General features: G+C 43.3%; 1 protein-coding gene across 1 annotated transcript in view; it reads left to right on the plus strand.

Annotated features, from left to right (window-relative positions):
* Nucleotides 1-6,409: 6,409 nt before the first annotated feature.
* GABRR2 (gamma-aminobutyric acid type A receptor subunit rho2) overlaps nucleotides 6,410-14,312 on the plus strand; it is a 40,295-nt gene continuing 32,392 nt past the window's right edge. The window contains exon 1 of the mRNA XM_005889289.2: nucleotides 6,410-6,537. Within this exon, the coding sequence (XP_005889351.2) occupies nucleotides 6,425-6,537 (113 nt within the window). The 5' untranslated portion in view covers nucleotides 6,410-6,424. The remainder of the gene's footprint in view (nucleotides 6,538-14,312) is intronic.

Consider the following 14,312-nt stretch of genomic DNA (forward strand, 5'->3'; position numbering starts at 1 on the left):
TTTTAAATTTTATGTATTGTGGACTTTTATGTAGCACTTTACATTTTCATGCTGCTTATAGTTTAATTCTACTGAAATAAATGAATTTCATCAAAATTCTCAACTACTTTTTAAAAAACAAAATCCTTTCAAATTGTGTATTATTTTGACTATGAAAACACAAAGTTTCCTATTTCAGGAGAATAAGAAATCTTTTTGTTATTTTCTGGCTATGAATAAACTTCCTGGTACCTTGAGTCCTCCCATTTTTATAGAGCAGAATCAAGAAACAAGCAAACCTCACACAATTGGGCTTAGTTGTGCAGAAATATAGGCTGAAGTATTCAGTACTACTGAAGCACTATATTGTTTTATTACTTACACAGAAGTATATGAAAGGGGAACGTGTTTAGTGAACCTAACTTTAAACAAATAATGTGTACATAAATGTGTACTTTGGGAATCTTCTGGCGGTCCAGTGGTTAGGACTGTGTGCTTTCACTGCTGAGGGCCCCGGTTCAATCCTTGGTCGAGGAACTCATCCCAGAAGCTATGCGGCTCACTGAAAAAAAGAAGTGTATTCTTACAGCCTTTGTGGGAGGCTATAATTGCTCCAGAGCTGTTTGAAACGCCTCTTTAAATGCCTCAGAACTAGTTTGAGCTGCTGAATAAAACCAGTGACTATTTGTACCTGATTTTGAATTCTTTGTGTCATTTGGTGTTCTGTCCACTCTACCTCCTTAAATGTTCTCTTGCCTTTTTCCACTTTTTGTGCTCATTGCCACTACCCTAATGAGCCATATCATCTCTAAACTAGCACAGTAATCTCTTAAGTTTCTGTTCTTTTTGATTAATTTTTATTGGAATATAGTTGATTTACAATGTGTACCACTTTCTACCGTACAGCAAAGTGAATCAGTTGTACATATACATATATCCACTCTTTTAGATTCGTTTCCCATGTAAGTTATTACAGAGTATTGTGTAGAGTTCCCCTGTGCAATACACTAGGTTCTTGATATCTGTTTTATATATATTAACAGTAGTACAAGTCTCCATTCTTGCTGCACACTGCAGCTGGAAACTTCTCTAATGCTCTACTTGGACTTGTATGTCTTTTGAGTTGTATTAATGTGCCTAGCTTTATAATCACTATAAATTTGATTATTTCAGGAATATGCATAATACTGAAATATTTCTTGTACCATTTTAATAGAAAAGCTCAGGGCCCGTGTTACATTGTCCTTAAAATAGGCCTGAACCGTTAATGTAGGACACAAGACTGTGTGACCAGAGTCCTACCTAACTCTGGCCTAATTTGGCAGCATATAACTTACTGGGGACTTTCCACACCCCTCATCTTGAGCCACTGGGGACAATCCTTGGTCCTGAGAAATAAAAAAATGTTAAAGTTATACATCCACTGCCTCATACCACATGCAAAATTAATTCAAAATGAATCTTAAGACCTTAAAGTAAGAGCAAAAACTTAGAAGAAAATGTAAATCTTCGTGACCATGGGTTTTTTTTTTTTTCAAAATGCAAGTTTATTGAATAAAGCTGAGAAGAGCAGTAAACAGACAAAAAAATGCATCCACCTAAATTTTAAAAATTCACGTATTTACAAAGTTCGGTAACTGTTAGGTTTCACATGCAAAAGTTAATGCACAGGAAAATGTTGGTAGTAGTGTCTGGATGTCTTGAAATGCTGGAAGCAATGAAGAGACACAAACACATCACAGTTTAGCTGTAGGTCAATTAAACGAACCTATGCGGTCCCCGCAAAGTCACACATTCTAGTTCGGGTTCCTCCTTTTAGGCACAAGCAAGTTGCCACATTCTTTGTAATGGTTCACAGTGACCATTAATGGTGTTGATATACAGTAGCAAGTTTACATGTCCGTTTATTTACAGAACCATCCATCCCATCAGGGAAGTATGCAACATGCATCAAAGAGTAAGAACAATTTTAAAAGCTGAGGTTCTGCTTATAAAAATGTGAGTGGAGGAAAGCAAGTAGTGTCTGTGCAATATGGTACAATATTTTGTACAGAATATTTTTGAGGCCGTGGCAGTCTATAAATTAAAACTGATATCATTAAAAGAACTTAATGGTTGACTGCACTTTGAGCGCTCAACACATTTGGAAATGCACTGTCTACATGAGTGCAGTTTCCTAGCTAGAAGATAAAAGCATAAGCAACCAAAGAAAAAGATAAGTTATATTTGATCAAAATACAAAACCTTTTGTGTTTGAAAGAACATTAATAAAGTGAAAACACAAAATGGGAGAAAATAAATGTAGATCGTATGTCTGGTAAGAGACTTGTATCAAGAATATCTAAAGAACTCATAACTCAAAAATAAGCACCTGGTTAAAAAGTGGCAAAGGATTTAAATAGCCATTTGCACAAAGAAGATCCTTGAATCATTAATTAGACATTAGGGACATGCACGTCAAAACTACAGTGAGACGCCACTTCACACCCACTATGATGGCTAGAGGGTGCACTGCTGGTGGGAATGTAAAATGGTGCAGCCACTTTGAAAAACCACTGACCAGTTCCTCAAAATTTAAACATGGAGTTATATGACCCAGCGATACACCCAGGTATATGTCCGAGACAAAATGCATACACACAATTTGTACATGAATGTTCATAGCTTTTGAATGTTCAAAAAATGTTTTTTAATTTTTTTTTTTTTGTAGACCATTTTTAAAGTCTTTGTTGAATTTGTTACAATGTTGCTCCTGCTTTATGTTTTGGTTTTTTGGTGAAGAGGCATGTGGGATCTTAACTCCTTGAGGGATCAAACGCTCATCCCCTGCATTAAAAGGTGAAGTCTTAACCACCCAACTGACGGGAAAGTCCTCATAGTATTATTGTTAATAGCCCCAGACTGGAAACTCAAATGTCCATCAACTGACGAATGAATAAGCAAGACATGTTGTAGCTATGCAATGGAATGTTATTTGACAATAAAAGGGAATGAAGTTATACTATCGATACCTGCTTTAATATGGCTGAATGATGAAAACATCTGAGTGAAGCCAGATGCAAAAGACTACATATTGCATGATTCCATTTATATGAAATACCCCAAAACAGGCAAATCCATGGATACAAAAAGTAGATTGGTGATTGCCAGGGGCTGGAGGGAATGGAGAATGAAGAGAGACTGCTACTGTGCATGAAGTTTCTTTTGGACGAGGAGATGAAACTGTTCTAAAATTAGATGCTGGTGACAGTTGCACAAAACTAAAAACCCCATTTTAAAGGGGTAAATTTATGGTATGTGAATGATATTTCAAAAAAAAAATTATAAAAAATGTTACACATCTCTAACTGATTTTTATTATTGTAATCACAGGAATTGAACTACTAAAAGTAAAATTTAAAGAAAAAAATTGGTAAGACATAAGTTGCATCTGAAATGCAACAAAACAAATACTTCAAGACCAATAACATCCATGCATGATTCTAGGCTCCCAGCCAGTCAGCCCCTAATTGGCCTGTTCCAAATGACAGAAATGAAAAGAGATCTTTGGAACAAAATTTATGAAAAAGAACTTTTCGTAGGTCACATCTCTTCCTCACTAAATCTTTAGCAGGAATGGGACTTTTAAACAGATTCATCACTTTGCTGACAAAGGTCCATATAGTCAAAGCTACAGTTTTCCCAGTAGTCAATGTATGGATGTGAGAGTTGGACCATAAAGAAGGCTGAGTGCCAAAGAATTGATGCTTTTGAACTGTGGTGTTGGAGAAGACTCTTGAGAGTCCCTCCAACTGTAAGGAGATCATACCAGTCAATCTAAAGGAAATCAACCCTAAATATTCATTGGAAGGACTGGTGCTGAAGCTGAAGCTTCAGTTCCTATACTAAATTACTCCCACACCCAAGTTTTGAGTTAATTCATTGCAATTTTGCTTCTTGCCCCATCTCACAGCTGAAACTACAATGCTCGGGCTGCCAGATCCAGGAGCCTATTTTGTGCTCTTACTCCTTCCCAGCACTGACTGGTAACTGGCCCACTCCTGAAATTCCTTTGGTTTTCATAGTCAACCTCTCTGCTAGTTCTTCTTTACCTGTGTTCTGGCTGCCCACCCAGCCTTTAAGAGTGTAGATGCTGTAGGATTCTGTGCTTGAGCTCCGACCTCTTCTGTTCCCTGACAAAATCTCACCTTTCCTGTGGTTAAAGTACCACCATCACACTGATGGTGCCACATCTATTTCTTCAATCCAGACCCTTTTCCTGAGTGCCAGGCTCATACTCTAGCTGCCTACTGGGCATCCAGAGGTCCCATGACACCTCATATTCCACAAGTTAAAATTTATCTCCCCCCTCCAAACTTGTCCACCTCTCAGGAACATCAGATAATGTCAAAGCTATGATTTTTCCAGTAGTCATGTATGGATGTGAGAGTTGGACTATAAAGAAAGCTGAGCGCCAAAGAATTGATGTTTTTGAACTGTGGTGTTGGAGAAGACTTTTGAGAGTCCCTTGAGATCCAACCAGTCCATCCTAAAGGAAATCAGTCTTGAATATTCATTGGAAGGACTGATGCTGAACCTGACACTCCAATACTTTGGCCACCTGATGTGAAGAACTGACTCACTAGAAAAAGACCCTGATGCTTGGAAAGATTGAAGACAGGAGGAGAAGGAGATGACAGAGGATGAGGTGGTTGGATGGCATCACTGACTCGATGGACATGAGTTTGAGTGAGTTCCAGGAGTTGGTGATGGACAGTGAAGCCTGGCGTGCTGCAGTCCTTGGGGTCGCAAAGAGTCAGACACGACTGAGCGACTGAACTGAACTCACCAGTGCTCAGATGTGTCCGAATCTGCGACCTCACTGACTATAGCCTGCCAGGCTCCTCTGTCCCTGGGATTCTCCAGGAAAGAATACTGGAGTGGGTTGCCATGCCCTCCTCCAGGGGATCTTCCTGACCCAGGGATTGAACCTGTGCCTCTTGCATCTCCTGCATTGGTAGGCAGATTCTTTACCACCTGGGATTCTAGTGCCACTTGGGAAGCCTTATGACCCACCAGACCTCCCTCCAATCTAGAGTCCTAGCTTTCATTGAATTCTTTCACCTCCTACTCTGAACAGTCACCATTGCCCTTTGGTGATAACTTGACTATCTCATTCTTCCCTGTTCCCCTCCCTTAGGGCAGGACCTCATCCTCTTTTATTATGACAATTTTTCTGACCTAACTGTTACCAGTGAGAAGTTCCTGAAAAAATAAAGTGGATCATGTCCTATCACTTTGCTTAAAGAGATCAAAAGAACTGCTTTTGATTCTTTCCTAAGAAAACCCTAATGCTGTTTCACTTTTACCTACTGTTCCTTCTGGCCTCCATCCCCACCTATAAGGATGTCTCCCACAGTTGTCGTGTCCATTCCCAGGATGCAGCAAGCAAGCAATAAGTAGTTTTTGTTTTGTTTTTTTTTTTGCTCCATGTGGAATCTTAGTTCCCTGACCAGGGATCGAACTTGCTCCACTGCAATAGAAAGCTTGGAGTCTTAATCACCAGATCACCTGAAAAGTCCCCAGTAAGTAGTTTTTAAACATTTTCTTTGGTTGAGTAGATGAAACAACCATGTGTATCTTTTCACTTCTAATGTTCGTAATTCCATATTCCAGGATAGGGATCAAGCCTCACTGATGGCAACATTATACCTTTTAGGATGAAAGATCAGCATTAGTCTAGTGTTCCTGCTAGGAAGATGAACTTACATAATCACCAGTTCTCCTTCGGTTTATGCTTTCTTTCAAAATCAAAATGCATTTTATACTTTGATAAGATTGGAAAAAAAAAAAAAGGGTGTGTATTTGGGGAAAAAAACAAGCACCCTTGTCCACAGGCAAAGCCCAGGCTCTTAGCTCAAGGAATAAAGCAAGTCTATGGAAACAGGTCAAGCTCGTGTTTGCTCAGCATTTCCTGGGCGCTCATCTCTGTGTCCACAAGTCCTTCCTGCAAATCCACTCAGAATCCAACCTGCTCCCTGGTGCATGTGACAGACTGGTTTTATGTCACCAGCGAGATGGATTAATGATTTCAGCAAAAAGCTGGCATGTTCAAGAGATTTAATTTTTTTTTTTTTTTTTTTTTTATGTAACAGTTTTAACCAAAGCTCTACTAGGACACAGCAGAAGCTGAGTTTCACAGGAGAACCAACTTACTAATAGCCAATCACTAAGTAGCAGGGAGGGCAAAGCCTTGCTGTTGGTGTCACGACAGCCCAAAGGGGTGGGAAGTGGGTTGGCACAAGCCTCGGTATCAATATTAGGTCGGGAAACTCAGCCAGGCCAGCCATGCCCTCCTCACAGCACCGGCTCGAAGCAGCAGACCAACTCAATGGTTAAGCCTGGGGGTATCTGCCCTGCTGCAGGTCCCTGGAAGGCAGCTTGCAGCATAGCAGACATTCACAGGATGCCTTATTTTTCAAGACTCATTTTGTTTTTGTTTTGCTTGGTGGTTCTTGTGGAGAGCAGAAAGCCCAAGAAGAGGAGATGGACAGGGCAGCTGGAATCGTCCAAGCCAAGGTAAAGCCACGGGCAGGATGGGAGGGAGGTCACTGCAGGTGGCAGCTGCACTCGGTGGGACAGCTTCCGGGAGGGCTGGGGGTCAGGCCGTCCGTCCTCCTGGAATCTCCTTTCCAGTCGGAGGGAGATGGGCCTCTCACTGGGCTCAAATACACTATCGTGTCACCAGGCGTGAGTGACCAGGCTGGGCTTTCATTCTGATGTTTGTGTTCCTTCAAAGCATTCCGATTTAAGGCAGGTAGCTGAAGACTTAGTGGGTAAAGCATCTTTGTACTTCTCAGACTGTGCTGCTTTGATTCTCGGGATTACATCCTGTAGGGACCATAAATGGCTTGCTAAGTAATTACCTCAACAATTTTTTTTGAGGGGAACGGTATATAGGAATTTAGTTTGAATTATGAAGAAAACATGTAACTGAGAGTTGTTTTCCTTAAATTATTTGATTGGTAACAGTTTTATAATGGTTTCAGGTATCATTTCACTGTTTTGAATCTTAGAAAAGGTGTTTGAAATTTGCTGCTGCTGCTGCTGCTGCTGCTGCTAAGTTGCTTCAGTCGTGTCCGACTCTGTGTGACTGCATAGAGGGCAGCCCAACAGGCTCCCCCGTCCCTGGGATTCTCCAGGCAAGAACACTGGAGTGGGTTGCCATTTCCTTCTCCAGTGCATGAAAGTGAAAAGTGAAAGTGAAGTCGCTCTGTCGTGCCGGAATCTTCGAGACCCCGTGGACTGCAGCCTACCAGGCTCCTCCGTCCATGGGATTTTCCTAGCTTAACAGAAATATTTGTGTGGACAACAGAGAAGGCAATTTTGTGATGTAAGGGAAACATTCCAAGAAAAACTGGTTAGGCCCAGAATGTGCACTCATTATCACAAATCAAGTTCCTTGATATGTGTTTTGAACTGATACACCAAGCACGATACTCTAGGTCTGTTCAGCACAAAGGAAAGATCAAACAGCTAAGATGTCCACATCATGTGTGAGGTGTTACACACCTGTTTTCCACCCTACTAGGCACTGTGTGAACTAGTGATTATGAATATAAGCTAATATCTTGAGGTACATTTTCTAGGCCAGTGGTCTCCTTTTTAAAAAATGTTTTTCATCACATCAGCTTTCAGATTTTAGTTTCCCAACCAGGGACTGAACCTGGGCCCTTGGCAGTAAGATCACAGAGTCCTAAACACTGGACTACTAGGGCATTCCCTAGTTTCCCTTTATAATCATATACCACTATCAGTGACAATTTTTTGAAACTGTACTTCCAGTATATATGTGTGTGTGTGTGTGTGTGTGTGTGTGTATGCACAAATTGCATACATGTACTATTATAAATATGTATATTAAAGCTTGATAGCTTTGTTTTCAGATAAAAACTAATTGTAAATAATAGTTACAGTCTCTATTTCCTGCAACCCAGTGGACTATCTTGAGCCCGCCACGTGTGCCCCTACTTTAGAGACTGCTGCTCTGGGAGACGTGAAGACTCTGTGGAGTCTAATACCACTCAGTCAGAAAGCAACCAGATACAAATTGACCAGGATGATAGAAAAGAAGCAGCACTCTTGAGGGCTCATTCTGGTAACACATAACCTCAGGATCCAAGGCTGTTGAACTGCAGGAACCTCAGAGGTCACTGGATCCAGCAATTCCCCTGAGTTCTAATTCTGTAAATGTGAATAGGTGTTGTATGAAAAAGAGGCTCCAGGGTCAAAGAAGCTTGGGAAATCCTGGTTTAGACCATTTTAAACAGGTACTTTTACTATGTAAATAGACACTGTGTATTTGAAGAGGGGGATAAATTACACAGAGGTTATCCAAAAAAAAAACACACCACTTTTTTTTGGACTATCCTGTGGGTTTCATATTCCGCAGAGAACACATGGGGAAACACTGCCTCATTTTACAGAGGCCAAGACGTCAGCCTGAGTAACTCATGCAGTTGCTAGTGGCTTGTCGGGACCAGGTCCTAGGATCCTGACTTATTCAGATTGGAAGGAAAGCTTTGTCTGAACCTGTCTATTCTCTCCAGTGGTGCTGGGTTCAGCACGAGCCCCTCTGGGACCCTCAGGGATTCCACTCTGCAACCTGGGCAATTACAGCATCTCTGTCCCTCCTCAGAAGACCCACAGTCTCATTCCCAGACACCTGCTTGAGCTTGTGGACAGACTGAATTTATTTTAAAAAAATTTTTTAAACTGTAGTATAGTTGATTTTCAGTATTATATTAGTTTCAGGTATAGAGCATAGAGATTCAAAAATTTTATAGGTTATACTCCATTTATAGTTATTATAAAATATTGGCTATATTCTCTGTGCTGTACAATATACCCTTGTAGCTTATTTACTTTATACATAGTAGTTTGTACCTCGTATGCCCCTACCCCTCTCTTATCCCTTCCCCTTCCCTCTCCCCACTCCTAATCACTAGTTTATTCTCTATATCTGTGAGTCTATTTTTTTTTGTTATATTCACTAGTTTGTTTTATTTTTTAGATTTTGTATTTGTCTTTCTCTTATTAATATTTCACTTAGCATAATACCCTCCTTTATTCCAACTTCTCCCGGCCGTTTTGCCATGCATGTTGTTGCAAATGGCAAAATTTCATTCTTCTTTTTATGACTGAGTACTGTTCCATTGTAATACATACCACATCTTCTTTATTCATTTGTTATGGACACTGAGGTTGCTTCCACATCTTGACCCTTGTAAACAATGCTGCTATGAACACTGGGGTGCATGTATCTTTTCAAATTAGTGTTTTTGGTTTCTTCCACCCAGAGTGAAACTGCTGGATCATATGGTAATTCTAGTTTTAATTTTTTGAGGAAACTCCATACTGTTTATTGATGAATTAAATCTGACCCTTAGGAATGAGAACTTCTTGAAATCTATCCCATAAGGTGGTAATGTGGGTGAAAAGATGAACATACATCATTCAAAGAATATAAAATCATTATTGAGCAGAAACCGGGAGAAACAATAGAGAAAAGTCGTATCAGGAAACATGGTTCCAGGCCTTTCTGCAATCCACCAGGGCATGTGCACACTCAGACAATCACAGAGTTACGTCTGTGTGTGAAAAATTTCAGCCAAATATTTGACAAAAAAGTGCTTTCATTATTGACACAAGAGTTAAGCTATACTGATAAATAGGAATAAAATGACCTGACCCTTTCTCCTTACTGTCGTAGAGCATTTCATCTCTGTGGAATAGCTCCTTCTCTTAGATGTCCCATTCACACAGACACACATACACACACACCCCACACACTTGGTCTCACATACAGTCATACATTCACATGTAACACATATGGTCACACTCACACATACCGTCACACAGACGGACCTCTTCCAACCTGTCAACCTTCCCTGTGTCACTCCAGCCAACACACCCTCACAAAACAATTATTCTGTCCAGCAGCAGCTTTTTCAAAACTGCTTCCAGTTTTCTGACCCTTTGTGTCCCTTTTTACTGACTCACTGCCAAGGGAGCCTGTTTGCTCTTGGCTCTCTGTTTTGTTCTGTTCTTCCGACCTCTCAGCCTCCCAGCTTTATTCCAACTTCTTCCCATCCTGCTGCCTAAGGTGGCCCCCTGAGCACATGACTGCTTCCCTGCCAAGAGAGGCCCTTCTCTCTTGAGATCTGAAAATACAACAAGACCTGGGAGTTTGGGCTCTGTCCTGATCACACTGTCTGGCCTCTCCTGGTCCCAAAGCCTGGGGTCCCCTTTCATTTTTCCTTCCCATTTGCTGCCCCCTTGCTTCGCGTGCACTTGACCACCCTTTTCTCTGTTTGCATCATGGCTCCAAGGCTGGACCCTTCTCTCTCTCTCTCCCCAGTGACCCTGCCCCTTCCCAGGGGTCTGTGGGGTTGGGAAGTCAGGGAAAACGAGGTTGGGGACCTGCTTCTGCTGCTTGCTGGTTGTGTGGCCATGTTTCCTGATCTTTCTGAACCTCATTTCTCCAAATAGAATGAGGGGGTGACCGCAGCTTGGGGCCTGTGAAAGGAGGGGTAACTCAAGGGGGTGTGGTCATTATGACTGCTGTTATGATTGCAGCAAATAACCCTCAAAACGATGGCACTTGCCCTGCTTCTCAAGGTGGAGTGAACACATTTTTCTTCTCTCCCCCTTTCACTGGATTTGAGGTTCTGTGAAGATTCCCAGCCTCGCAGCTGAGGCCCAACATACTGCCCCTGGAGTCTGGAGTGGGAGGGCTAGGGCATTTGAACTAGGGTGGGCACCCATTGTGAAGGATGGATGCAGGGCGTCCAGCTCACACAAACAGCCCAAGCCTTGGGGTATCAGCAGCCTGAGTTTTCAAATGACTGGACCTTTAAGAAAAATATTCCAGCTCCTCTGAACTGCACTGGGATGTCAATCTCCCTCTCCCCAGCATGCTGGCATATGAGGACTTCCGCTGCCCTAATCCGCCCCTCCAGAGAAACTGTGCTGACCCGGAGGGATTTGCTCCCTGCGAGGCAGGGGGGGCAGCGAGCTGGCTGCCCTCACAATTTAATGTCCGTGATGGGCTAAGCCCTCAGGCTGAGCTCTGCCTCCCACCATCCTGGGATGTCTTTGCTTAGGCTTCTGAACAGCTTCCCAGGGGCTGCCGCGCAGGGAACCATGCCTGGTCCCGCTCAGCTTCTTGGGGAAGAGACCCAGGAGGGCGGCAGGTCCTTGAAATGACCTCTCTGTGACCACACAAGCTGCTAGGGAACTGACTGAGGTCCCACCTTCCAGCTAAAGGACAGGAAGAGACCACTGGCCTCTCCTCAGAGCGTGCAGCTGCAGCCGCCTTGTCCAAAAGCAAATTTGACAAGGCTTCTTCCTCCAGCACCCTTCCATGTTTTCCTTCAGCCTTTGGTTAGAGATAAAATTCTTCACAGCATCTTCAAGGCTCTCCCTGGCTGAGCTCTGCAACCTCAGTCTGTCCATTTCATCCTCACCCCTCCTACCCTTTCTCCAGTTTCATATAATGGCCCACCCTTACTTCAGCTGGGTCACCTTGTACTTAGAAGTTCTCAAACTGTGGACATGTTGAGTTGAAAAGCCTATAGGATACCCAGCTGGAAATAACTAGTTAGTAGGATACAAAGGTCCGGGGCAAGGGACATGGGTCTCGGAATCATCAGTAAGTGAATGCCAGCTGAAGCCATTGCTTCACACAAAGAAAGTGTTGAAAGGGAGAGAAGGTGGCTGAGACAGGGCCCTGAGGAAACTGGCATGAAAAGAAGGGGCTGAGGAGGGAAAAAAACTGCAGTGGAGGTGGGAGGAGGGCCAAGCGCTCTGTCCTGGAAGACGAGGTTTCCAGCAGAGGCTGGTCCTCCCTGACCTTCGGCAAGGGCACCTGTAGGGCCTCGGCTCAGACCCAAGTGGAGAAGAAGCACCTGGGACTGAGGAAGTGGCTGCAGCTCTTTGGGAAAATTATTTACTTATTAGGAGGAGGGAGAGATGATTTTTTAAAAAAAGAAACATTCAAAGGAGAGTATAACTACCACCATAGTGCCACCTTCCCTTTCCAGTGAATTTTGCATGAGGAGGTTATGGGGTCTGGACAGATCTTCTTCTTTGTTTTGGTTCAAGGTGAGAGAGACTAGAATTCAGTTTGAATGCTGATGAGAATTAGCAGTGAGAAGGGGAGAAGGGGAGGAAGTTGGGCCAGGGTGTTTGAGGGCAGAGTTCAAAGGGCTCAGGGAGAAGGAGGGTTCAGTTTGAATGCTAATGAGAATTAGCAGTGAGAAGGGGAGAAGGGGAGGAAGTTGGGCCAGGGTGTTTGAGGGCAGAGTTCAAAGGGCTCAGGGAGAAGGAGGGCCAGGCACCTCTGCTGAGCCCCCAGGGACCTCCAGAACCTACAAGGCCAAAGGAAGTGAAAACACTGCTACTGCTCCTGCTTTCTGAGTTGCCGCCGCCCTAGTTGCACTTTATACCTGGTGTCTCGCAGGCGTCTGGAAATCAAGATGGCTCCTAAGAATGTGATGCTCCATCATCTCCACAAACATGCCACTCCCCCAGTTTTCATCATCTTAGCGAATGTTTCCACCATTCACCCAGGTGCTCGTCATAAACCTGGGCCATCCTTGCCTCTCTGTTTCCCCCATCCCCATCCCCAAGCCCTCAGCAAGGTCTTTCTGCCTCCCTCAAATCTGATCAGTTCTCTACACCCTCACCGCTCACCGCCCTAACCCAGGTACCATGTTGTCTCAGCAAAAGCCTTCTGCTTCTCTGCCCTTCCACCATCTCTTCTACCTGAGTGATCTTCTCAGGTATTAATCCAGACCTTGTGACTCCCCCGCTCAGAATTGCCATGGGTTTCCCCTCTCAGTGTCATATATCTGAGGGCCTCAGACCTAGCCCCTGGCCTTGTCTCCCACCTCCTTTCGTACTGCTCTCCTCCTCCTCGTTCTCCACCCACTGGTCTTCTTACTGTTCCACACACAAGACTCACCTCAGGATGTTTGCACTTGCTGGTCCCTCTCTCAGGATGCACTTTCTTCAGCTCCTCTCACAGCTCACCTTCTCTTCAGGGCTCACAAGGCTTCCTTGACCACCCTCTACCCCAACCCATCTCTCTCTTCTTCCTTACTCTGCTTTATTATATTTTTATGGCACTTAATTTCTGAAGTCATATTATTTCTCTCTCCATTTGTTTACTGTCTGTTTATCAACTCTGTGAGGGGAATGAGTGTCTGTCCTCCCATGACTGGAGTGAGGAGTCTTTGGACAGAGTAAATGCTCCATAGGAATGTGCTGAGAAAATAAATTTTAGTCCAGGAATCAAAGAATCGTGCAACAAGAGAGCAGGATGGCTGTCCATATTGTCCAGACAAAGACATTTTCCTCTACCTGCTAGGTTCTTCTGGCTGGTGTAGGAATCAAATTGACGTGAGAGAACTTAACAGGAGAAGATCAAACAAAAGTTCAATAATCTGTATCCATGGGAGAGACACAGGAAAAATGAGGAATTCTCCCAAATGGCCAAGCCCTCACATTAAATACCATCTTCAGCTAAAGATGAAGGAGGATGTTGGAGGTAGTGGTTTAGGACTTCAGTCAGGAGGAAGGCAATTCTCATGAAGACGGAAAAAGAAATGTTTGGTAAAGCAATGGTGTGCCAGGCTGTGCAGGCAATGGGACATGGTGGATGCTGATCTCCAGGCCCTGCAGAGTTTCTCCACCACCCCTACCCTCTATTCTTTGCAGACATCTCTGGTGACAGCTCTATTCCAGGAACAGACCCTCTGTGCAAATTCTTTTAAGCATGCTGCATGCTAAGTCGCTTCAGTTGTGTCTGACTCTTGGCGACCCCATCGACTGCAGCCCACCAGGCTCTTCTGTCCGTGGGATATTCTAGACAAGAATACTGGAGGGGGTTGCCTTCCCTTGACCTCCCATCAAATAATACCATCTGGGCAGAGCTGAGAGAATGAAATTTAAGGATTTCATAGGAAGATGTCTCAAAGAACAGGACCCCGAGACAGGGAATATGTCACTCTTCTCTTACAGAATTTAAACAGGAAATATGCTTGTTTCTCTAAAAAGTCAATGAAGTGTGATAAGAACACGGAGAGTAAATAGGGGTGTATATAAATGAACAACAGACATTGAAAAACAAAGTCTCTTCCTTGATTTCTAAAACCCTTCACTAATACATTACAGATAGTATTATAGTAACACTGATTTCTTATAAGGTTATTTCCTTCCATCAAGAATTAAATCTCAGGGAGTTTCCTGGTGGCCTAGTGGTGAGGATTCTGGGTTTTCACTGCTGGGGC

This window comes from Bos mutus, chromosome 9 (assembly GCF_027580195.1).
Source record: "Bos mutus isolate GX-2022 chromosome 9, NWIPB_WYAK_1.1, whole genome shotgun sequence".
Taxonomy (NCBI): domain Eukaryota; kingdom Metazoa; phylum Chordata; class Mammalia; order Artiodactyla; family Bovidae; genus Bos; species Bos mutus.